Genomic DNA, 26,484 nt, shown 5'->3' with positions numbered 1-26,484 from the left:
TGGGCTTCCCTTTCCACTCTTCTTCTTGAGAAATTGCAAGATGCCACTGTTGATTGTTGTAACGTAACTCAGGATTTAATTTTTGGCTTATTTCCTTTTTAGTCTGCCTGTCCCACTCCACAATCCTCGTTCAGGCCTTTTTCCTAGTGGTAAACAGTTCAGGGCCAGCTGTGGCCATTTGGTTTTAAGTGGAAACTGTCACTAAATTTTGAGGAGATCTGTGCACATGCATAGTAGAACCCTCTGGGGGTGTGGGTGGGATTTCCACTCACTCAGGCACCCCCATTAGTCATCAGAATGGAGGTGCGCAGACAGTGAGAGACCAATGTACAGATAACAGCAACAACAAAAATGTCCACACCTTTATCTCCACAGTTTTGTCAGGCGTACGTGGCTGATCTGATCCTTCCCCTGCTTGGTCTCACCCAAGATGGTGGCTCCGGGAGCAGCTGAGCATCTTGAATTAGAAAGCAGTGGATTTCTTGCTTATGCTACAAATTCCCCTAGCTGTAAACCTTCCAGCCTTTTAAATATTCCTTTATATGTGGTTCAGAGTTCTGGGACCATCCCCTGAACCTGCTTGGTACTGTATTCTGTGTTGTTGCTGACAGCTCCTCGCTGCACTTCCACCCAATCTGCCATCTTGTTTGTTCTCCTCTCTATGCCTCTTGATTGGTACGTTTAATCCATTTGCATTCAGTGTAATTATCAATATGTATGAATTGTCATTTATGTGTTTTGTTTTTTTTCAATTTCTGGTGCTGCTGGATTCTTTGTTTCACATAATTTTCTATGCTGACTTCATTTTGTTGGTTTTCTTTCGTTTGCATTCCTGTTGTGTTATTTGCTAACTAAATCTTTCTGATTTTCCTCCTTTTTTTATTTTGATGTGCAGGTATATTATTTTTCCTTGTGGTTACACTGTAATTTATCAGTGTTTTCCTTGCATAAAACAGCCTGTTTTTTCTTAAATCTACCTGACTTCCTTATTCTGTATCTACACTGTGTCCTCGTTTTGCTTTGTAGTTGACTTCATTATACACTGATATCTGTTTCCCTATTTTCAGTCTTGTAAGTTTGTTTTACTTTCAATACCTCTATATCTGGGTTAAAGGAGCTCTGGTAGCGTAGTGGTTACGAATCGGGCTGCGAACCTTAAGGTCAGCGGTTCGAAACTACCAGCTGCTCCGCAGGAGAAAGGTGAGGCTTTCTACTCCCGTAAAGATTTACACCCTCGGAAACCCTGTACAGGGTCGCTATGGGTCGGAACCGACTTGACAGCACTTAACAACAACAATATATCTGGGTTAAGTTCTGGGTGGTGTTGTCATGTGTGCTAATCTCAGGTTGTTGTCTGCTATTGTTTAAATTTGGTCTGGTCATTGCACATATCTTTATTTTCTGTTTATCTGGAAATGTCCTAATTTCATTGTTGTATTTGAGGAACAGCTTTGCTGGGTATTTAATTTTTTTTTCCCCCCAGAGTTTTATATATGTCATCCCATTGTTTTCTTGCCTGCATGGTTTCTCTTGAAAAATTAGAACTTAGTCATATTGATTGCCCTTTGTATATAACTTTTCATTTTTCCATAGCTGCTCTCAGGAGTCTTTCCTTGTTGTTGATTTTGGAAGGCTTGATTAAGATATGTCTTGCTGGTTTTCTTTTGGGATCTATCCTGTTCGATGTTCGTTCAGCTTCTTGTATGCTTATCTTCTTCTTTTTTAATACTTATCTTCTTGTCTTTTCGTGATGTTAGGAAAGCTTTCTTCTAACAAATCTTTAACAGTTTTTTCTGTGCTTGTCTCTTCCTGTTCTGGAATTCCAATCAGCCCTAAGTTGTTCATCTTCGTGGTGTCCCACATAACTCTTAGGCTCTCTTCGGATCTTCTCTTTCTTTTTTCTGGTTGTTCTTCCAGCATACCAGTGTTGAGAGATGATCTTCAAGCTCACTAATTTGGGCTTCCATTGCTTCACATCTACTCATTTGCCCTTTTAATGTATTTCCATTTCTAACATCTTAGTATTAATCTTTTGGATTTCTAATAGCACGTTTTGTATTGTTTCAAATTTTTCATTTATCTTGTCTGTCCTTGTAGTGTTTTCCTGAATTCTTCTAAAGTTTTTATTGTGTTCTCCTTGCTTTCCTTGATCTTTCTGTCGATTCTTTGACAACATCTATGTATCGTTCTTTTGAATTCTTTTTCAGTTAGTTCCATTACCTTTTTTTCCACAGAAATGTTTTGTCTGTGAATCTTGATCATTTGTGCCATTCTCTCTTGTTTCTTTATGTGCACTAAAATTGTCTCTTGTCTCTGGGGCTTTGTGGGGTTGTTGTATTTGTAAAAGCAAATAGTGCAGTTATTGGACCTGGATGGAAGTGATCTCTGGAGAGCTTCTACAATTCAAGGAATTAATAAAGGTTGTTGTGGGAGGGATATGATAGCAGAGTACCTGGCCCTAGATGGAGTTCCTGTTGGCCTTGGTGTTATCTGTGTTCAGTGCACTCAGTCTGGAAGTATTTCATGGATACCTTGATGCAGCTGGTTACAGTGTGTGTTAGAATCACAGGGAAGCTGAGGGTAGGGTGACTAGTTAAATGCTAGTCTGATGGCTCTTTGGGTTTTGTCAATCTGTAGCTGAGCCCACCTGAATCCAGGCATTTAAGTGGCACATCAGAGTGGCCCCCACCTCACACTGGTGTGGCTCCCAACCATGGGACTCCACATTCCTGGAAAGCGGGATCTGTACAAGGGTCCTTACCTTGGTCGCAAGGGAGAGCATGGGGAAAAAGAATGAATCACATCTTTTCTGTCACCCGCACAGATCTGCTCTGCCAGTCCTCCCTCCACTGCCAAAGCCGCACAAGATGGTTGAACCACATCTGGCCAGCTATTCACCAATCAGTCTCCCTCCCTCACCGTCCATGCAACTGCTCTTTTCCCTGAAAGGACTCCATCCACCTACCTAAGCTTTCTTCTGAAGTTCAGGGTGTCAGAATTTTCATCTGTGTCCATTTTAGTTTATCTCTTGTATTTTTGTTGTAGAGAGTCAATGTAGTGCATCTGCTGAGTTCACCATTTTGACACAAGTCCTTGTATAGGGATAATCTTGATAGGGTTTCTTGAAGAATACCAGGGCTTATTATGAAGAAGTTGTAAGAAGGTTTAAAATTGCATTGTTGAGAAAAAAGCCAGGGAAGTTGCACCAAGGAACCCCACCCCCACCCCCCATCATGTTAACACACCTGTTCATCCTTTGAGGGTACCAAGGGCTGTCCTACAAGATTTTCCTTGGGAAACCTTACCTTATCCACCCTACAGCCCCAATCTTGCCCCTTATGGTTTCTTTTTGTTCCTCAAACTCGGAGAACATTGAAAAAGAACTCAATTTGTGTCCGTTGAGGATGCCCAAACTGCTATGTTGACATGGTGAAAACTAAAGAGCAGCACAGAATTCTTCAAAATTTAGAAAGATGAGAGATGGAAATACCACCTTTAGAAGTGGGTAGACCTAGATGGAGGATATGTCAGGAAAGGATAGCTTACCATTTTGATATTTTTGCTTAATAAACATGTCTATGATTTTTTAACAGTACTTTTTGATGAACCTTGTATACCAGGAATGACTATAAATTGCATACAATTTAGGTGTTTTGAACGTCAAAACTGATTTTCCTCTTGGTGAAGTCATATATGACAGCAGATAGTTCACTGAGTTCACCCAACACAAGAAGTAGATTTCCTTCCTGGTGTGATGCCACAGGATAAGCACTCAACCTCAAGATCAGTTTGAACTGTAAGGTCGGTAGTTCAGACTCACCAGCCACTTCTTAGAAACCCTGTACTGGGTCGCTATGAGTTGGAACCGAGTTGACAACACTCAGCAACAAGCAACAACTACGTGAGATTGAAGCAAGAGAATGAGCCTTGTTAGGGGAGCAAGTGGACAGAGATGCCCAGCACACTTGTCACTGTGGAGGTGGCCCTTCATTCAGTTTTGAGGCGTGAGGTAACAGATATAAGAAGGTTTTTCAGTCTCTGCAGCCTAACCACATTCAAGAGTTATTTCTGGCCTTTGATGGTTGTGCCATAGGGCTTGGAGGAAGGCATAAAAGGTCTGAAATGAAAGCAAAGATAAATAACCCCAGTTAGCCCTTAAATCTTGCTGTTTGTTTTCTTTCGGCGTAGACTACTCCATTACCAGAAATCAATAATTTCCTTTGTGTTCTCCCTAGGAAACAAACATGTACAAACTGAAAATGGTAGGCTTCACAAGTCATGTGAGCAGGAGACAGCAAGATGATTGGATTTTATCTGGGGGCTCTCTGCCAGGGAAGCCTTGGCTTCGACTAAACATCTTTCACCTGATGATCCACATTTCTTTTTACTTGGCCATAGGAGGAATTTATATAGTTCTCTAAAGATATACCAGAAGTAACTGAATAAAAGGTAGCAGCTATGTGCATAGGTTTGCAAATATTATACTTAGTTAGGTTTAGAATTTTCTTAATTCTAGTAAATCCAAAAGTCAGTACTTTTGATTTACTAGTGATAACACAAATATTGGCAGTCTTCTGTTCCATTTTTACTGCTCTGTCACATATTTGTAAAGTTTTGTGTAGCCACTTACTGCTACATTCATCTACAGATTTTAAACAATGCTGCCTTCCTTCCATAACAACAAAGCTCTTTGTGTCTGTGTGTGTGAGAAAGAAAAATGTTTTCAGAAAGAAAATGGTTTACATTTCAAAGTCCCCAGGGGAACTGTTATAAAACAACAGGAGAAAAAAACTCAACACATTTTCAATAATTTAAACATGATTCATTTTAATTTCAAGTTTTCCTGTTAGGTCTATTATTTTCTAAACAATAGAGCACCTTGCTCTTCATGAACTTCTTTAGGTGAAAAGCACCACCATGTTTCTTTTTCCTTTTAAAAATTTATAGTATAAGTTAAACATTTTTTCTCTTTCCTATTCAGGTGCCTAATTTAATGGAACCATTTAGCTGATTTGTACATATTTTCATCCACAATTCAATGACAGGTCTTCCAGCTGAGCTGGAGCTATCTGATTTGTAAGCCGTGTCCAAGAGATGCCATCACAGTGAAAGCAGGAAGCAGTAGTAGTAAGACCATTTAGGAGTTGTCTGTAGCAAGGTTCTCATGGTGGCTTAACTAGGGACATGTTTAAAGGGGGTACCACTCAATCCTGCTGTGGCACTGTGGGTTAATGCGCCAGACTGCAAATCCGTTTGAACTACAAGGTCGATGGTTCAAGCTCACCGGTCGCTCCTTGGAAACCCTGTACAGGGTCGTTAGAACTCGGAACTGACTCAACCGCATTTAACAAGAACAACTCAGTCCTGTTGTGACACTGCAGGTTAATGCACTGGACTACAAGGTTGGTTTGAACTGCGAGGTCGGCAGTTTAAGCTTACCAACAGCTACTTGGAAATTCTATACAGATTGGCTATGAGTCCAAATCAACTTGATGGCACTTAACAACAACAACAACAACAACTCAGACATAACGACAATTGTGAGGATGGCCAAGGACCAGGCAGTGTTTTGCTATAGTACATATAGGGTTGCTATGAGTCAGAACGAATTTGATGGCACCTCACAACAACACTGGCAGATAATAAGGGGCAATAAAGGTCAGGGATGAAGGTGCTCTGGTGGAGAGTTACACTGCCTGGCTTTCAACCACAGCTCTTCACCCTTTACTTGCTATATGTCCTGTGACAAGTTACATAAGCTTTGTAAACTTCGAGCTCCTCAGCTCTAAAATAGGTTTCAAGAATGTAATCAGATAACCACGGAGAGCCCTCAGCGTAGTTCCTGGCACATAAACTTGCTCAAGAAATATTGGCTGTTACTGTCTATTAGTGTCATTGTCAGTGCTTCTGTATTCACCATTCACCTTGGTCTTTTAATATTTAATAGCATCAACATTGGGTAAACTCTGTTGTAAAAGTCTCCTATTTTGATAAATCAGAGTTGATAGTTAAAATGTTAATATACATGGTAAAAGCCCCATAAGCAAAGTGAAAGATGAATGGCAAACTAGGAAAAAACAGTATTTGCTCACTGTAACACGAAAGGGCTCAGTTCTCTCATAAGTTGCAGTGTGCTGTCGAGTCAGTTCTGACTAATAGCGACCCTATATAGGATTACTGAGAGCAATTGGTGAGTTTAAACTTTTGAGCTTGCAGTTACCAGCCCATTGCTTATCGTACAGCGCCACACCAGGCTTTTCAAAAAGCTTGTGGGAAAATGGAATGAAAGTTAATGGATTTTTTCCACAGACTTTTTGAAGCCCCCTTTTAGAGAAAGAATTATAACAAACAATAGAAAAGTAGATGATTGTAAAGCCTGTGTTGTGATATACTACTTCCACTTAATGGTGCTACAGATTTCTTGTCTTTAATGCATGCCTCAGAATTCCCCAGGGAAACTCTACCTTGTGACTTAAACAGTTAAGAACACAGTTAGGAGTGTGTAAATAGATTGAATTTACTTAGTTTTCCTCAGAAAAAAGCTCTCTCAAAAGTGCTCCTTTATGATCAGTGGTACCCGCAGACACCCCCACTTACTCTGTCATCCATGGCTTTTCTTATGTCCTTTTCCTGTTCCCTCCCCTCTTCCAGAAAGTCACCAAGTCCTGTCTGGGCTCCATTCAGAGTATCTTACCTTGTCAGTCTCCCCAGGCCCACTGCTACTGTTGTGATCTGGAAACACTCTCCTTCAGGACTGCCTTTCTTTTCTCCTGTCCCTTCTCCAATCAGCACAATATACCGCACCCAGATGCATGCCCCTTACACACTGCTTCTGTCAGGCCGTCAACCTACCCACAACACTTCCTTCAGTGCTTCCCCTCTGTCCTGCCGTGGTTCTCTAATGCTGTTCAAACAGAGTGACCACAGTGGATGGCTTTGACAAACAAATTTATTCTCACTGCTTGAGAGGCTCAAAGTCCAAATTCAGAGCGCTGGCTCTGGAGAAAGGTCCTTGTCTCTTCTCAGCATTTGTAGGTCCAGCATTCCTTGGAGATCTCCATGTGTCTTGGCATCAGTCTTTCCCTGGATCTAGGAGCTTTACAGTCCCAAGTATGCGCTCCACTCCCAGCTCTTCTTTCTTGGTGGTAGGTAGGAGGTCCCTCCTCAGCTCACTTCTCTCTCCTTTAATCTCTTATAAGATGAAAGATGCTACAGGCCACACCCCGAGGGAACTTCCTTTCATTTGATAGGCTGCTCATAGCAGATTTCATCATCAAGGTAATTACATTGTATTATATCCCATCAAAGGTAATAACTACATCTTTAGTGCTAAAATACTGAGAATCTTGGCCCAGTCAAGTTGACACAGAACCTTAAGTATCACACCCTTCCACAACTCCTGTCAGTGTGTCACACTGTGGTAGCTTACGTGTTGCTGTGGTGCTGGAGGCTAGGCCACTGGGAGTTTGAATGCTGGCAGGGTTGCCAATGGTGGACAGGGTTCAGTTGAGCTTCCAGACTAAGACTCAGAAGGAGGTAGAGGCAGACTACTTCCGACTGTTCAGCCACTGAAAATCTTACAAAGAGCAGTGTAACACTGTCAGGTAACACCACATTATTGGATATTGAAACTTGAATAGCACCAGAATGCAGTCAGACATAGTGCCAGAAGATGAGCCCCTCAGGCTGGAAGGCACTCAAAATATGATTGGAGAAGAACTGTCTCTTGAAAGTAGAGTGGACAGTGATGACGTGAATAGAATAAAGCTTTCAGGACCTTCATTTGCTAATGGGTTCAACTCAGGATGAGGAGAAACAGCTGTAAACATCCATTAATATTCAGACCATGAGTGTATAAAGTATGAATGTAGGAAAATTTGAAGTTGTAAAAAATGAAATGGAATGCATAAACATTGATATCCTAGGCGTTAGTGAGCTGAAATAGACCATTTTGAAACTGACAATCACATGATTTACTGTGTCAGAAATGACACATTGAAGAGGAATGGCATTGCATTCTTCATCAAAAATAAACATGTAAGATCTATCTTGAAGTATAATGGTGTCTGATAGGATAATATCCATATACCTATAAGGAAGACAAGTTAAATAGCACTATTTTTCAAATTTATGCACCAACCACATGCAATCAAGATGTATTGATAATTACTGGTGATTGGACTGCAAAGGTTGGCAACAAAGAAGGATTAGTAGTTGGAAAATATGGCCTTAATGATAGAAATGATGCTGGAGACCATATGATGAAATTTTATGAGACCAGTGACTTCTTCATTGAAATAACTTCTTTTAAACAATGTAAAAGACAGCTATACACATGGACTTCTCTAGATGGAATACACAGTAATGAAATTAACTATGTCTGTGGAAGAAGATGGTGGAAAAGCTCCACATCATCAGCCAAAACAAGACCAGGGCAGACTGTGGAAGAAACCATCAGTTGCTCATATGCAAGTTCAGGTTGAAGCTGAAGGAAATGAAAACAAGTCCACAAGAGCCAATATATGATCTTGAACATATCCCACCTGAATTTAGAGAGCATCTCAAGAACAGATTTGATGCATTAAATACCAATGATCAAAAACCAAAAGAGTTGTGGGATGACATCATATAGGAAGAAAGCAAAATGTCATTAAGAAGACAAGACAGAAGAAAATGACTAAAATTGATGTCAGAAGATACTCTGAAACTTGCTCTCTAGAGATGCCAAAGCAAATGAAAAAAATGAGGTGAAAAAAACTGAACAGCAAATTTAGAAGGTCAGCTTGAGAAGACAGTATCAAATGCTACAATTAAGACAATAGAGTCAAATATAATGAAATGTGCAAAGATCTGGAGTTAGAAAACCAAAAGGGAAGAACATGCTTGGCATTTTTCAAGCTGAAAGAACTAATGAAAAAATTCAAGCCTTGACTTGCAATATTGAAGGATTCTTTGAGCAAAATATTGAATGATGCAGAAAACATCAAAAGAAGATGGAACGAATACACAGTCATTGTACCAAAATGAGATAGTCGATGTTCAACCATTTGAACATCGAGATAGCGTATGATTAAGAGCCAATGGTACTGAAGGAAGAAGTCCAAGGTGTACTGAAGGCATTGGCAAAGAACAAGGCTCTAAGAATTGATGGAATATAAGACCAATTAAACAGCACTATTTTTCAAATTTAGGCACCAACCACATGCAATCAAGATGTATTGATAATTACTGGTGATTGGAATGCAAAGGTTGGCAACAAATACAAATCTTTCAGCAAACTGATGTAGCAATGGAGGCACTCACTCATTTATGCCAAGAAATTTGGAAAGCTACCTGGCCAACTGATTGGAAAAGATTCATATTAGTGCCCATTCCAAAGAGAGGTGACCCAACAGAATGTGGACATCATTGGACAATATCAGTATTGCATGCAGGTAGAATTTTGCTAAAGATATTTCAAAAAATGGCTGCAACAGTTTACTGACAGGAAAGTCAAGGTTCAAGCTGGATTCAGACTTGGTCTTGAAACCAGTTATATTATTGCTGACATCAGATGAATCTTAACTGAAAGCAGAGAATTCTAGAAATATGTTTGCATGTGCTTTATTGACTATGCAAAGACTTTCAACTATGTGGATCATGACAAGTTATGGACAACATTGGAGAGTGAGTATCCTGGAATACTTAACTGTATATAGACTAAGAAGTAATCATTTTAACATAACTAGGAGACATCGAATGGTTTAAAATCTGGAAAGGTGTGTGCCAGGATTGTTTTCTTTCTTCATATTTATTCAATCTGTATGATGAACAAATAATCCGAGAAGCTGGTTTATATGAAGAAGAACATGGCATCAGGATTGGAAGAAGACTCATTAACAACATGTGGTATGCAGATGATACAGCCTTGCTTGCTGAAAGCAAAGAGGACTTAAAATAAGTACTGATGAAGATCACAGAACACAGCCTTTGGTATGTGTAAAGAAAACAAAATTCTTCACCACTGGACCAAATCAAGATAAATGGAGAAAAGATTGAAGTTGTCAAATTATTTCGCTTGAATCCACCATCAGCACTTAATGGAAGCAGCAGTCAAGATATCAAATACATATTCCATTAAGCAAATCTGCCACATAAGACCTCTTTAGTGTTGAAGAACAAAGATGTCAGGTTGAGGACTAAGGTGCTCCTGATGCAAGCCCTGCCCTTTTCAATAGCCTCATATTGAAATGTGCAAATTGAACAATGAACAAGGAGGACCACAGACAAATTGATGCATTTGAGTTATAATGTTGGAGAACAGTTTAAAAGGTATTATGGACTGCCCGAAGGACAAACAAGTCTGTGTTGGAAAAAGTATAACCAGACTGCTCCTTAGAAGACAGGATGGCCAGATTTCTGTGTCTCATACTTCATACATATTATCAGAAGGGACTCATTAACAACCTGCGATATGCAGATGATACAACCTTGCTTGCTGAAAGTGAAGAGGACTTGAAACATTTACTGATGAAGATCAAAGAGCACAGCCTTCGGTATGGGTTGCATCTTAATGTCAGGAAAACAAAAATCCTCACCACTGGACCAGTAAACAACATTCTTATCAACGGAGAAAAGATTGAAGTTGTCAAGGATCTTCTTGGATCAACTATCAACACTCGTGGAAGCGGTAGTCAAGAGATCAGACGACGTATTGTATTGGGCAAATCTGCTGCACAGGAACTTTTTAAAGTGTTGAAGAGCAGAGATGTCAGCTTGAGGACTAAAGTGCACCTGACCTAAGCCATGGTATTTTCAGTAACCTCATATGGATGCAAAAGCTGAACAGTGAATAAGGAAGATCGTAGAAGAATTGATGCCTTATGCCTTTAAGTTGTGGTGTTGGAGGAGAATACTAAAAGTGCCATGGACTACCAAAAGAACCAATAGATCTGTTTTGGAAGAAGTGTAGCCAGAGTGCTCCGTGGAAACCAGGATGGCTAAGCTTCGTCTCTCATACTTTGGACGTACTGTCAGGAGGGAACAGTCGCTGGAGAAGGATGTCATGCTGGGTAAGATGGAGGGTCAGAGAAAAAGAGGAAGACCCCCAACGAGCTGGATCGGCCAAGTGGCATCATTGATGGCGGGCGTCAAGTGTGGCAGCGGTAGTGAGGTTGGCCCAGGATCAGACATTGTTTCGTTCTGCTGTGCATGGGGTGGCTATGAGTCGGTTCCGACTCGATGGCACCTGACATCATCATCATCATTAGTCCTGTGAACTTATTTCTTCCTTGAGTTTTTTATTTCCTTTATTTTCTTTAGATCTAGATGGGAAGAGACCAATAGTTGTATCTTAAATGGCCACTCACAAGTTTTTTAAGACCCCAGATTCTGCTTACTAAACTGTATCTGCATACTCATACACTCATATGCCTTCCTAGACACATATATGCATACACATTTACCTATGTAACTACATACATATTTCATTGATTGTTATTACTAGTGCAAAATTATATGTTACAGTTTTGTTTTTGTTTTTTTAACCAAATTTGTCTCTGATTCTTGTATACTTCTTAGGGTCTTCATGTACCTTGGACAAGTTGTGCAGACTTCTTCACCTTTATTGTATGTGCCTTTCCCATCACCAAATATAGAATATGTCCACTGTCTAGTCCTAGTGTGGTGCTATAGGATGAGCACTGCACTGCTAAACACAAGGTCAATTGTTCAACCCCATTAGCCTCTCCTCAGAAACCCTGTACAGGATTGCTGTGAGTTGGAACCAACACAACGGCACTGACAAAAACTATCTAAAAATGAATTTTCCTCCTTGCTCCTCCCATCTCCAGTAGCCATCGAAGATCGTTGCTTTCTGTGCAGATACCTATGTTTGACATTTTATAAAATGAGCCAGTCTGCTTTTTTATGAGACCCTTCCATACATATGACCAAGTCCACTTGGTCCTGATCACCATGTCCATTTTTCCTCCATGCTGCCCACCCTCTTCCTCTGCTCTTCACTGAGCCCTGTACTTGGCATAAGGCCCAGCTCATTTCCTCTCTCCTGCCATGGCTTTCCTCGGTGCATGGCCCACAGGGTGTACACTTTTCCTTACCACCCACTGTACCCGTTTAGTGCCTGCACTTCTTACATCACACTTGACCTTTGCTGCCTTCATTGTTTTAGGCAAAGTTTTGATTGACATAGGACATGCATGCAGAAAAAGGTATAGATTGCAGAAGACACCACTCAGTGACCTTTCACAATATGAACAGACCCATGCCACCAACATTTCTCACTTCTGATAGGCACCGATAGTTATCCCTAAGTAGGTGGTCTGCCTGTCAGAGTCCGAAACTATGCCATTTACCTCTTTCCACATCTTTTATGTTGTTTTATTCACTAACTTTCACATGCATATGAAATTATTGTTGTTTGATTTCTTTTTTTTTTAAGTTTTTGTTGTGAATTGAGTGAAAGGTTATAGGGCAGATCATCAGTTTTACATTCAATCATATACTTTGTTTCATTACAATGATTATAATCCCCTCCATGTACCATCAGTTAACAGTATTTCTCTCTATTCATTTTAGCTTTTTTTTTTTTTTTTTAACCCTCAGGCATATCTAATAATTAAAACCACCAAAGGGCACTTTCTGCAAGTCTGACTCTTGGCTCTCAGTCACTCTCTTTCCATGAATCTAGAGTCCTCAGCTGCTCCATCTCTCTTTATATCTCCATCCTGCCTCCATCTCTGGTGTCGCTGCTTCTCTGGATAAGCTCCCACATTCCTCTTGTGCTCTTCTCCTTTGATGGTCCTAGGGTCCTCTGTTTCTGGACTGTAAGATTAACTACTCCATTTTTGTTACAAAACGTCTACCTTTACAATTGTGATAGTCACAGTTAGTCATGATAACTAACAATTACTCACTATTGAATCATAAGAATTTTATCTGCATCTCTTTTTACCAGACCCATCTAGACAAGATGAAAATTATTCAGTGGGGACTCTATCTTCCCCCACACACTAAACTAAACTCCCTCTTGAAACCTTGTAAACCAGTCACTTTCTGCTTATATCGCCCCCTCATTTTAGGTAGCCAGTGTCTAAGTTGCCTGTCCGTATCTACCATGTTACAGAGGGGATAGCACTGATACTTGATGTGAAGACTCCTTCCCTCTCTATTGGTATTTTGAGCTACTACCTCCATGAATTTAGGTCAAGTTCATCAAATTGTAGCAATTTACCCTTGTTTCCTTTATCAAAAATTGTTTTCTTTTTTATCTCCTCTGCTTGAGTTCTGATTATCAAGCCATGAAGACTAGGTCAAATGGGTACTATCTACAAGTTGGGGTGTTCTTGTGCATCTCCCCTCACTTCGTATCAGCTGGATGCTTCACTCTCACCTCTAGCCCTCTGTTGCTATGTCTTTGTCCGTGGGCTCAGATGTCCCCAGGTCTCACCACACTTTGGACCAACCAGCCCTTCCTCTTCTCTCTCTCATCTCCAGGTCAACAGGAATCTAGGGAACATGGTTGAACTCAGCCCGTTTCTTTTATTGCTGCCTTTCTCCGTCTTCCACTCATCAGTAGAACAGTGTGGTTGCCAGCAAGCTTACATGCCTGTTCATATGTTTCCTTTGAGTTTCAGTCTTAGAGGGGACAAAGCAACTTGATTGCTTGCCTTGATGGCTTCCCGGCAAACAACTTTCTTATTCTTGTAGTAGCCAGTCATACTGACATTTTTGTTTTGGGTTTTTCTTGATGATTTTTCTTTGAAGATTTATCGTCTGTCAGTCTAGCTGTTTCAGGTGTGTCTTGTTTGATTTCTTGACTGATGCTTCCATGAGTGTTGATGGTTGGTCCAAGTAAAATGAAGTCTTGACAACTTCAATCTTCTCTCCATTTGTCTTGATATTATATAGTAGTCCAGTGGTAAGGAGGGTTGTTTTCTTTACATTGAGGTGCAACCCATAATGAAGGCTGTGATCTTCATCAGTAAATGTTTTAAGTCCTCTTCACTTTCAGCTGGCAAGGTTGTATTATCTACATATTGCAGGTTGTTGTAATGAGTTTTCCTCCAATCCTGATGCCATGTTCGTCTTCATATAATTCAGATTATTGGATTATGTGTTCAGCATAGAGATTGACTAAGTATGGTGAAAGAATACAACCCTGGTGCACACCTTTCCTAATTTTAAACCACACAGTGTTCCCTTGTTCTGTTCGAACAACTGCCTTTTGGTCTATGTACAGATTCCTCATGAGCACAATTTTAAGTGTTCTGGAATAGTCATTCTTCAAAATGTCCATAGTTTGTCATGATCCACACAATCAAAAGCTTTGGCATTATCAGTAAAGCACAGGTAAACATCTTTCTGGTACTCTCTGCTTTCAGCCAAGATCCATCTGACATCAGCAGTGATAGCACTCATTCCACATCCTTGTTTGAATCCAGTTTGAACTTCTGGTGGTTCTCTGCCAATTTTGCAGCCATTTTGAATTATCTTTAGCAAAATTTTCTTGCGTGCGATAATGATACTGTCTGGTGGTTGTCGTATTCTGTTGGGTCATCTCTCTTTGGAATATACACAAATAAGGATCTCTTCCTATCAGTTGGCCAGGTAGCTGTCTTCTGAATTTCTTGGCATAGATGCGTGAGTGCCTTCAGTACTGCATCAGTTTGTTGAAAGATTTCAATTTGTATTCCATCAATTCCTGGAGCTTTGTTCTTTGCCAGTGACTTCAACGCACCTTGCACTTCTTCATTCAGAATCATTGGCTGTTGATCATATGCTATCCCTGAAATGGTTCAACATCAGTCATCTCTTTCTGGTGACTCTCTGCATTCCTTTCATCTTCTTTTGATGCTTTTTGCATCATGCAGTGTTTTGCCCATTGCTGTTGTTAAGTGCCATTGAGTTGGTTCAGACTCATAGGAACCCTTTATCGGCTTTCTGAGGAACAGCTGGTGAGCTTGAATTGTTGCCCTTATAGTTCCAGCCGACCTTGCAGACCAGTGCATTAACCCACAGTGCCATACCAGGCTTGAATTTTTCCTTCAATTCTCTCAGCTTGAGAAATTCTGAGTGTGTTCTTCGCTTTTGGTTTTATAACTCTAGGTCTGCACGTTTCATTTTAATGTTTGACTTTGTCTTCTCGAGCTGCCCTTTATAATGTTCTCTTCAGCTTTTTTACCTCCTTATTTCTTCCATTTTCTTTAGCATCTGTACACTGGAGAACAAGTTTCAGAGTCTACTCTGACATCCATTTTGGTCTTTTTCTTTTTTCATGGCTTCTAATGACATTTTGCTTTCTTCCTGCATGTTGTTCGTAATGTCATCCCACAACTCTTTTGGTTTTTGATCATTAGAATTTAATGCATCAAATCTGTTCTTGAGATGAACTCTAAATTCAGGTGAGATATGTTCAAGATCAATTTTGGTTCTTGTGGACTTGTTTTAATTTTCTTCAGCTTCAATCTGAACTTGTATATGAGCAATTAATGGTTTGTTCCACCGTCTGCCCTGACCTTGTTTTGGCTGTGATATGGAGCTTTTCTACCATCATTTTCCACAGATGTAGTCAATTTGATATGTGTTTCATCTGGTGAGGTCCATGTAGTCTTCTTTTGTTGTTGTTGTTAAGTGCCATCGAGTCGGGTCCGACCCGTAGCGACCCTGTACAGGGTTTCCGAGGGTGTAAATCTTTACGGGAGTAGAAAGCCTCATCTTTCTCCCGCGGAGCGACTGGTTAGTTTCGAACCGCTGACCTTAAGGTTCGCAGCCCGATTCGTAACCACTACGCTACCAGAGCTTAAAAAGGTATTTGCAATAAAGAAGTCATTGGTCTTGCAAAATTCTGTCATATGATCTCTAGCATCATTTCTATCAGCAAAACCATGTGATCCAACTACTGATCTTCCTTATGTGTTTCCAACATTTGCATTCCAATCACCAGTAATTATCAGCACATCTTGATAGCATGCTTGATCAATTTCAGACTAAAGAAGTTGGTAGAATTCTTCAATTTCATCATCACTGACTTTAGTGGTGAATAATAGTGGTACTAACTGGTCTTCCTGGTAGCCGTATGGGTATCATCCTATTACAGATAGCATTGCACTCAAGACAGATCTTGAAATAGTCTTTTTGAGGATGAATGCAATGCCATTTGTCTTCAATTTGTTATTCCCAGAATAGTAAATCATGTGATTGCCAGATTCATAATGGCCAATACCAGTCCATATCACCTCACTAATATCTAGGATATCAATGTTTATGTGTTCCCATTTCATTTTTGACAGTTTCCATTTTTTCTAGATTCATACGTTCCATGTTCTGATGATTAATGGTTGTTTACAGCTGTTTGTCTTCATTTTGAGTTTTGCCCCATCAGCAGATGAAGATCCCAAAGGCTTTACTCCATTCGTGTTATCATGGTCAGCTGTACTTTGAGGAGGCAGTTCTTTCCCAGTAGTGTTTTGAGTGCCTTCCAACCTGAGGGACTCATCTTCAGGCACTGTATCTGATAATATTCTGGTGCTCTTCATCATGTTTCGGTATTCAGTATTCTGGTACTGACAGTGTTCCACTGCTATTCACAGGATTTTCAGTGAGTAAATATTTGGAAGTAGTCCACATATCCTTCTTCTGAGTCTTAGTCTGGAAGCTGCCCGTGATGGGTGACCCTGGTATTTAAAATACCGGAAGCATAGCTTACATACAGACATACAGCAACACGCCAGCCACCACAATTCAACAAACTGGCTGACAAGTGGTGGGAAGTTTCCATTACTAATTATAAATTCTTTCTTGAGAGCTAGTTAAAAAAAGAGCTATGTCCCCTTTTGCTTGAATGTTGTTATGTACTGTCGATTCTGTTCCAACTCATAGAAACTCCATATAGGGTTTCGAAAGAGCAGCTGGTGGGTTTGATCTGCCAACCTTGTACTTAGGAGTCCAGTGCTTACCCTTCTTCAGTGCCATACCAGGACCTTTCTTGAATGGACGTAATGTAATATTGGTAAGTTTTATTCAGGGATTCCTAGATGATGGTCTATAAAGTAGACCTTTACATTAGATTTACACCAAATACACGACATTGCCTTGTCTTTTTTTTTTTGCTTTTTTTGCCTTGTCTTTTTTGTACAACTTTAATGTCAGTCATCACTTATACACAAGAAATATTCATCATATCTAGTCTACTAGGTACTGGCTTGGTGCTGGGGACTCAGCTTTGAATAATATGAAGTGTTCTTCCTCTAAGGAACTTAGACTCTTAATGAGTCACTGAAATCACTGATATAACAAAAACTATAATATTACTAAATAATAAGGTGCCCAAACCCAGCCCAGTGCCGTTGAATCGATTCTGACTCGTAGTGACCTTGTAAGACACAGTAGAACTGCCCCCCTGGGGTTTCCGAGACTGATAGTCTTTATGGGAGCAAACTGTCGACTTTCTGGGAAGCAGCCCAATACTTATCACTGTGCCACCAGGGCGTCTTACATAGTAAGACTTTTTTAAAAAACGAAACATTGCTATCACGTCAGTTCCCACTCATAGTGACCCTATGTTCAAACTCTCATATACGCTGGGTTCCAAGGCTATAAAGCTTTATGGGAGCAGCCAGCGTCATATTTTCCCCGTGGAGTAGTTGGTGGTGGTTATGTGCCATGGAGTTGGTTCTGACTCATAGCGACCCTGTACAGGGTTTCTGAGGTTGTAAATCTTTACAGGAGCAGAAAGCCTCATCTTTCTCTTGCAAAGCAGCTGGTAGTTTCAAACTGCTGACCTGTGGTTAGCAATACAATTCATAACCACTGTGATATCAGGTTGGTGGGTTTGAACCACTGATCCTGCGATGAACAGTCCAGTGCTTACTCTACAGTCCCACCAGGGAAAATTTGTTATTAGATTCATCTGTAATATAAACAAACACAGAGAATGAGAGTTTGAACATAGGAAAGGCTAAAATGAAGATCGGCACTGCATTACGACTCGTGGACAAGAAATCCATTTCATTATGACATTATCAAAAGGTATGAAAGAAGATGGCAACCTATGTCAGTAAAATAAATACAGTGTTAACAGGATGAACTAAAAAAATATATATATATAATGATAGGAAATACCTACTGTTTCTTTTGCTCGTTATATCTGAGTTTTGCCCATTACATGATCTTTTACAAGACCCTTCTGTGATAGGTGGCATAGTGGGTGGTAAACACTGTGGTTAAGCACTCAGCTGCCAACCAAAAGGTTGGCTGTTGGAATCCAAAGGCAGCTGTTCTACAGGAGATTGTCATGGCAATCTGCTGCCATAAAGTTCACCATCGTGGAAACCTTCCAGGGAAGTTCTGCTGTGTTACATGGAGTCGCCATGAATGGATGGCACCTAACAATCATAGTGGTTGATAGCCTCTGTTCAAAGTCCACTCTCAGATTCTGGGCATGAGTTTAGATTCTGATTCCAATATTCTTTCCACAGCTTGGGTGGGGCTTGAGAATTTATGTTCAGCCTTCTCTCTCAACTGTTTGCAATTACTGAGTTTAAATCACACCCCAGTTGACTCCATTTTTGTCACATTTACTTTAAGCATAGAGTAAGAGAATCTCTGTGGCAAATCATGTCACCAGATGGTTATCCACATTAGCAAAGGTAAGTCAGCCATAGGTCATTTCCTGCTCTTACCTGTGGCATCTCCATGATGTGGAAATATAGGCACACAGAGGTGGTAGGGAACTTGGAGGTTACACATCTTTCAAAAGTAACTTGTTGAAAATATTATGAATTCCCTTTGAGTTTTGTTTTGCTTCGTCTTTGATTGCCCCTTTGGTTATACTTTTTATGTGCCCAGAAGGTTTAAGTTTGCCAAAGCTATAAATCTGTCAGTCTCATTGACATGGCTTTCATTTCAAATTATTGTTCAGCAGTAGAATTAGCAGTAACAGTTTGGGACTGAATTTTTCTACACAGGGCCATCGATATGGTCTGAACAGGCTGCCAAAGCCCACAAGATCCGTGAATTGTGTAAATTAATATAGGCAAGAGCTGGGTACCTTTCTGAAAGGCAAGACAATGCAGCGAACACAACCTCTAAATAGACTTTGGGGTCAAGTTCCTGTCAGGTTGAAGAATCAATATTCACTGGGCTTCATCAAGTTAGCCTTTAATGAACCCCAGGCATTTTGCTAGGCCATGAATTGTAGGAAGAGGAAAGGCAGCATTGGCTGAATTCTGTGTCTGTGGAGGCTGTCTGAAGACAAGTAAAGAGACAGTCCTTTGCTGGTGTGAAAAGATTCTACCCTTGGGTGATACTCATGCATTGTTGGGTACATGTATTGAAAGGCTTTCTTGGGATCTTACATTTTTAAGAAAGAGCAACTCTTGCATCCTAGCAGAAGGTAAGCCCTTACCCTCACAATTGTGTTTCATTTTCCTGGGGTGGATTCTGATGTCATTTTGGGTTCTGCCATATAATGTGCTAATCACTTTTCTCTTAGAGTATAGTTCATCCCACCCTGACAACTTGAAAGCATTGATGAAGGGAAGGATTGTAATAAAGAGCATTTACTTTAGGATGCTGACTTGAGTCCAAGTCTAATGAAAGGTTTTTGATAAACATCCTATGCGTTAGTTGTATTGTCCAAGAGAAGTGTTCCTTTGGTGGTGGTTTTGTTATATATAAGCGTTCTGTGTCCCTCACTGGGTTGTTAGAATCGTTTGTGGGTCAGCAGCTTTATCTTGTATTTACTTTTTATACCTAGTCAGTGCTCCTAATAGATATTATTGACTAGATACAGGTATGTGTTTTTATCATCTTTTATCCTGACTCTAATAAAACTAGAATCCTCATGGTGGTATTCATGCTCAGTAATTGGAAGTTCTAGAACCCCTTTTGCTCTACCCTGGAGAGTCAGAGTGTGGCCCCTGGATGTTTGTTAAAAGTTCTTGATCAGTTTTAGAATTGACTTTCCAGACCTCGTTCTCCAGTGCATTTTGTTAGGGAAGACATTGAAATTAATAAAAGGAAGAGCTGGCAGTTCTTTGTCGATCTTCCCACTCCCTTCTCCCCAGGGCCATTGTTCAGGATAAATCCTGAAAAGAACGAGCATGAGAGCTTTGTTGGAATTGTTGTGGTTTACTGTCCCTACTAGAGAACCTGATGGTTAATACTTCAAACACAATTTTCTTTAGATACTCATTATGGTTTTTAACCTTCTGGTTTTTTTCTCCCACTAGCTATTTGAGAACTTCTACTTTGGTGCCCTGAAGCTCAATTCAATCCACATCTCTCAGAGATTCACAGTAGACAGCTTTGGAAACTACGCTTCCTGTGGACACATTGACTTCTCCTGATGTGGATCCTCATGTGAACATCCTCATGAGGTGCTGAGGAAGATGTCTTTATTTTAATTGCCAAAGAGGAATGTGGACATTTGGATGGTGTCTTTCCTAGGTGGCTCCCCCATAAATTCAGTATGATCTCTGATGATTACCTGCTCATCAAACTGCCAGTCAAGATGGGTGTGAGCACAAGGAGCTCTTGTGCCCATGACCCTTGTTCATTGTACCTTTAGATCTTGGGAGAAAGACCTAGTGCTCTGCTCCTGTAAAGATTTCAACCTTGGAAACCCTGTGTCCCAGCAATGTTCTTCCTGTTGCTGAGTCAGAACTTACTTGATAACATAGCAGCACCAACAGTCTTCCCTTCTGAAGCCCATTGAGGGTCAGACTCACATGATTATGAACCTACTGATTTTTCTCCAGCCATTAAACTATTTTGCATTAATACTCTAAAAAATAATTGAAGACATATGATTTTATTAACCTCTTAGCTGAGATGGGATATCAGTTTCTAGGTTTGCCTTTTTCACTTCCCTTTATACCTTCAACTTTTCTTTTAATACCCTAACTTTTCATCTCTACCCAGATACTGGGTAAGAATTTTATTTTCAACAAAACAACTGTTGAAGTTTTTACCGTTTGCTGGACCTGACCTTTTTCTTCTAAAGTTGGTATCTTCCTATTTGTTAGATTCTTGTTATCCACCCTACTCCACTGTCACCTTCCCATGCCCCTGAAGGAACTACATGTTGTAACTCTTTTCTGTTTACTCCTAAGGACAGCAACAATAGAACAGTTACGATATCAGCAGAACTGCACAATGTTCCCTGGGACTCCTTCCTTGCCACAGACTCGAGAAGGGAGGGAGTACTCCCAGCACAGTGTCTTGCTGGGGCCAAGGGGAAAGGCAGAGGACTCTATCTTTCCACTGACTTTGTCTCTCCCTCCTCACTTTCTTTCTCCCTGCATGCCTTCCCCTTGTTTCTCTTTCCCTCATTCCTGATTCTGAGTTCCTGTTAGGTAAGTCGGGTTGAACCCTGTGTGCCAAGGTCATTCCACTCAGAGATGTGTATCAGTGTGACTGCACAGATGATTTGTGAATAAATGAATTTCCAAAGTTCCTGAGTTTTTCACTTTGTATTATCACATAGTTCTCATTTGACCTCCTTTGTCAGTGTTTGTTGGGATACAATGTTACCATCATTTTTCATGGCTTAGTTATCACTCTTCATCCAGAGTTTGCACAGGGTGCCTGCAGGGTTACTTTTTCTCAAAGGCTTGGGCTTGGTTTCTTCTGGTGGTATCATTTTGTAAATTGAGATTTTTACCTCACTTCACAATGCTAGAGGACAGGTGGGAATGAGTGCTCTCAGAGATACTGCTGACTGGAGTTCAGTACCCTCATCTCATCCCGTTACAGCCTCTGTCCCTGGTTTCTAACTGACAGCTGCCATTGCACTCCCCTGGCCTTATGTCTTCTTTTGGGTATCAGAGCTTTAAGACTCGTGTTTTCAGGAAATTCAAAAATAGTTCTGACTTTGGAAAATGTAACTTTACATGTCAGATACTAAATTCTGAATGGGATATTACTTGGGATTTTAAAAATTACTGTTTTAAGTAGTTTTTCTAGAAGTCTGTAGACCAATTGTTGGGACAGTGCAGTTATGAAGAAAATTCAGTTTTAGCTGATGTTGTACTAGGGGGTGTGTCAGGTCATTTTGATGTGGAATTTCTATGAAAAAAGCAACAGTGAACTAGTAATTTGTGATGGAGATTGAAGAATTTATCAAGGCCCTAGGCTACCTCTCATCAGGTTTCACACATACCTCGCAGATATTGTTAAGTTCGTTACCAATAACCACTATAAAGTGAGTATCATAATAAAGCAAGTCACACAAATTTTTTGCCTTCTCATTGCATATAAAAGTTATGTTTACACTATACTAAAGCCTATTAAATGTGCAACAACATTATGAAAAAGTTTGAAATATTGTGAGAATCACCAAATGTGACAGAGACACGAAGTGAGCTCACGGTGTTGGAGAAATGGTGCTGATACTTGTTCAGTTCAGGGCTGCCACAAACCTTACTTTTTTTCTTTCTTCACCCAAATTTATTATGGTATTTTCAATCACCTCATGTGCAAGTAGACAGTGAATAAGGAAGACTGTGGAAGAACTGATGTTTTTGAGTTATGGTGTTGGATAAGACCATTAAAAAGTACCATGGACTACCAGAAGAACAAACAAACTTGAGTTGGAAGAAGTACAGACAGAGTATGCATTAGAAGCCAGGATGACAAGACTTCGTCTCTCATACTTTGGGCATGTTATCAGGAGGGACCAGGCCCTGGAGTAGGATGTCGTGCTTTGTAAAATGAAGGGTCAGCAAAAAAGAGGAAGACCCCTAATGAGATAGACTGACACAGTAGCAGCAGCAATGGGTTCAAACAGAACGATTGTGAGGATGGCCTAGAACCCGCAGTGTTTCGTTCTGTTGTGCTTGGGGTGAGACAGAGCTGACTCTGGCACCTAACCACCACCCATGTATCTACCCTCCAGTCAGCTACTCTGTAGGAGAAAGATGAGGCTTTCTGCTCTCGGAAACGTACAGGGTCACTAAGAGTCAGAACTAACTCCATGACACATAACCACCACCATCACCACCCTCTAGTCAAAAAATGCTGTACTTGCAAAGGACAATAGAGCTAAGTGTAATAAAATGAGACATGCCTATATAATGGGGCAAATGTTAGCAGATTTTCTACTACATAGTAGAATCTCCTTGAATATTGTTGTTAAGTACAGTAGAGTCAGTTCTGACTCATAGCAACCCTATATAGAGTTTCCAAGGAGCGGTTGTTGGGTTTGAACAACTGCCCTGCAGTTAGCAGTCCAGTAGCACCACACTAGGACCCTCCCTTGACTATTGCCACTTGGCAATTCATTCTACAAAGAGGCAGAGTACAACGGCACCTAACAATACCAGCCAGCTTCACCTCTGGCTCCTCTAAGTGGGGGAGTGAACAGTTTCCCGCCACTATGGAACTTACACGAGATCTGGGTTGTTGTATGAACTTTATTATGAAAGGTAATTTTGAATATTTTAGAGGAATGGGCATATGAGTAACTCCAAAATGAACTTCCTGTCCATGGTAGAGACATGATCAATGTTAATGATAATAACTGATTTTTAAGTGAGCACCCGAGTTTACTAAACTAGATGTTGACCAGAATTCAGTCCTAATGCAACAAAGCTTGGTTCAGGTTTGCTTTTGTGCTGGAGCTAAAGGGAACCTAATGGTACCAGAGAAATAGAGTTAAATCAATGGAACACCTTTTGGATTCCACTTTGATACTGACAGGGAACATGGATATGCAAGCCAAAGCTACTGTAAGTGGATTTAGTATAAAAAGTAACTTATTTTTGGAAATGTTTATGTAAATAAAATAAGTTCACATTTTGAAAAATCATCAAGCTATTCATTTATACTTTGTATACAGCTGTAAACTTGTACTTTGTACTTTTTATATAAAGTTCAAAGTTTATTTAAAAAAATAGATTTCCTCACCCAGAAATAATTGTTCTCTAGGACTCCTGGTGTGGCGCTGTAGCATATACACTGGACTGTGAACCATAAGATTTGTGGTTCAAACCCACCAGCTGCTCCTTGGAAACCCTGTACTAGGTTGCTATGAGTCAAAATCGACTCGGTGACACTTAACAACAACAACATGCATTTATTGAGGTCCTGGTGTGGTGCTGAATTGCAAGGTTAATTTGAACCCCAAGGTCAGTGATTCAAACTCACCAGCCGCTCCTTGGAAATCCTATACAGGGTTGGAAATCCTATACAGGGTCGCTATGAGTCAGAACCAACTTGACAGCACTTAACAACATCAACATGCATTTATTTATGCATATATCCTATCAGGTAAATCTTCACAAATAATAGCTAATGTTAGTTAAATGTTCACATTTGTCGTTTATTGTCAATTATTCTTTGTAACAGCCACTGAGGTTGGTATTACTATTATTTTACAGGTAATAAAACTGAGACTTTTGGCCAAGGTTCTATATCTTGCAACAATGATTTTCTTAATGTGTGGCTGCAGTGCTCTGGAGTTCTCTGGAGACCCTCCAGAGAGTCTGTGAGGTAAACTAGGGTCCTAGTTGCCCTTTTCACGCCCATTCCCTCAGGGGCTCTCATCACTGCGATGGACAATGGAATGTGTGCTGGTGTACTTTTCCTAAATGTTCTAAGTTCATGGGCTTATGGTATCGATATGTTTTTAGATGTTCACTCAGGCTGTCCTAAGTATACAGAAGTACTCTTACTATTTTCAGTTCTGCCTGCTATAATGCACTTAAGAGAACCTAGTGGCCATGTTTTGAGCCAAAGAGATTTGCAAAAATTTGTAAAACAATGCCATTCATCTTGGGTTTTTTTTTTTCTGTTTTGGAATATATGACTTTTTCTTGAAATATTTTGTTAATATGTAATGGGCTTGTTTTGGGTATTGTAAAATAAATGTACATTTCATTTTATTTTGAAGTACAGTAAATTTATAAATAGCCCACATAAACAAAAGTTCTTTGGGGTACTCAATAATTTTTAGTAGTGGTTATTGACTTTAGTATCCAGGTTTGGTCATTATAAACTCTGGAATGAGCATCTTTATGTATTTATCTTTTTGCCCTTTTGCAGTTCTCTAGAAATTGAGTGAAATGGTTAAGATGTACTTAAATTTAAGTTCCTTACTAGGAAACAAAACTAAAGCTCTTCTCTAAAATTTGCATTGCTAAATATTAAATACATCAGAAGAAATACATAAAACGTATGTACCATTTGACAAAAATATACCTAGATGCTCCTCACGTTTGTGCCTGATTCACTTTAATTCTTTCACAATTTAGGAAAACCTTTTCTTTTTTTTATCTTAATGGGTGCATGAATCTGCGTGGTCTAACCAGTGGTTGGCTGATTGGTGGCATAGTGGTTATGAGTCTGGCTGCTAACCTCAAGGTTAACAGTTTGAAACTACCAGCCATTTTGTGGAAGAAAGATGAGGCTTTCTGCTCCTGTAAAGATTAACAGCCTCAGAAACCCTATTCGAGGTAGCTATTATGAGTCGGCATCGACACCACGGCACACTACCACCACATAAAACAAAAAATTGCCATCTGAATCATTTTAGCATATAATTCAGTGATATTTTCATGAAGCTATGCTACCATTAAGGAGCTCTGGTAGCATAGTGGTTACGAATTGGGCTGCTAATCTCAAGGTCGGCAGTTTGAAAGTACCAGCTGTTACGCAGGAGAAAGATGAGGCTTTCTGCTCCTGTAAAGATTTACAGCCTCGGAAACCCTGTGCAGGGTCACTATGACTTGGAACTGACTCCATGGCACATAACAACAACAATGTTACCATTACCACTATTCATTTCCAAAAGTTTTCCTGGACTGCTAACTGCAAGGTAAGCAGTTCAAACCCACTAGCTGTTCCTCAGAAATCCTATACCGGGTTGGTGTGCATAGGAACCAACTCGACGACACTTAACAACAACAACAAACAGTAACTTAGTACCCCTTCATCAATCACACCTTCTCCCTCTTCTAGCTACCAATGAACTTTGGTCTCTGCGTTTACTTAGTCTCAATATTTCTTAATATGATACTTATCCTTCTGATTGTTGTTATTTCATTCATAATAATGAGTCCTGGTGTGGCACTGTTAGATAAGCACTGGAATGTTAACCGCAAGGTTGGCAGTTCAAACCCACCAACTACTAGTCGGAAACCCTATACAGGGTTTCTGTGACGTGGAACCAACTCAAAGATACTTGAACAACAACAACACTGTTTTCAGGGTCATTTCACCTTCTTTATAAACCAAAAGCATTGGCCATTTTCTACCACTGTTGTTCCCATCATCTGGAAATTTGGATCACTCTCCTGAATAGCTTTACTACTGGTTTATTCCTGGACTGCTATTGACTTGCTTTTAGCACTGGCCTAACAGTGAGGACAGCTTCTTAGAAGAACAGCCCAGTAATGTGGGAAACATTTTGACCTTCAAAGTTTTGGAAACAACTATTTTCTTCTCCATGAGGCATTTTGCCAACCCTTAAGGAGCTCTGGTAGC

The 26,484-nt window shown here is 40.2% G+C and overlaps 2 protein-coding genes across 2 annotated transcripts in view; both read left to right on the top strand.

Annotated features, from left to right (window-relative positions):
• The window catches only part of ASCC1 (activating signal cointegrator 1 complex subunit 1), a 178,376-nt gene extending 158,028 nt beyond the window's left edge, over window positions 1-20,348 (top strand). Inside the window, exon 9 of the mRNA XM_006835868.1 lies at window positions 20,232-20,348. Coding sequence (XP_006835931.1) covers window positions 20,232-20,348 — 117 coding nt within the window. The remainder of the gene's footprint in view (window positions 1-20,231) is intronic.
• Window positions 20,064-26,484, top strand: part of SPOCK2 (sparc/osteonectin, cwcv and kazal-like domains proteoglycan (testican) 2) — a 35,360-nt gene continuing 28,939 nt past the window's right edge. The window contains exon 1 of the mRNA XM_006835869.1: window positions 20,064-20,073. The gene's annotated coding sequence lies outside the window, so the exon portion shown is untranslated. The remainder of the gene's footprint in view (window positions 20,074-26,484) is intronic.

This window comes from Chrysochloris asiatica, unplaced genomic scaffold (assembly GCF_000296735.1).
Source record: "Chrysochloris asiatica unplaced genomic scaffold, ChrAsi1.0 scaffold00020, whole genome shotgun sequence".
Taxonomy (NCBI): Eukaryota; Metazoa; Chordata; class Mammalia; order Afrosoricida; family Chrysochloridae; genus Chrysochloris; species Chrysochloris asiatica.
Note: the sequence above shows the minus strand (reverse complement) of the source record. Positions and strands in the feature narration are given on the sequence as shown.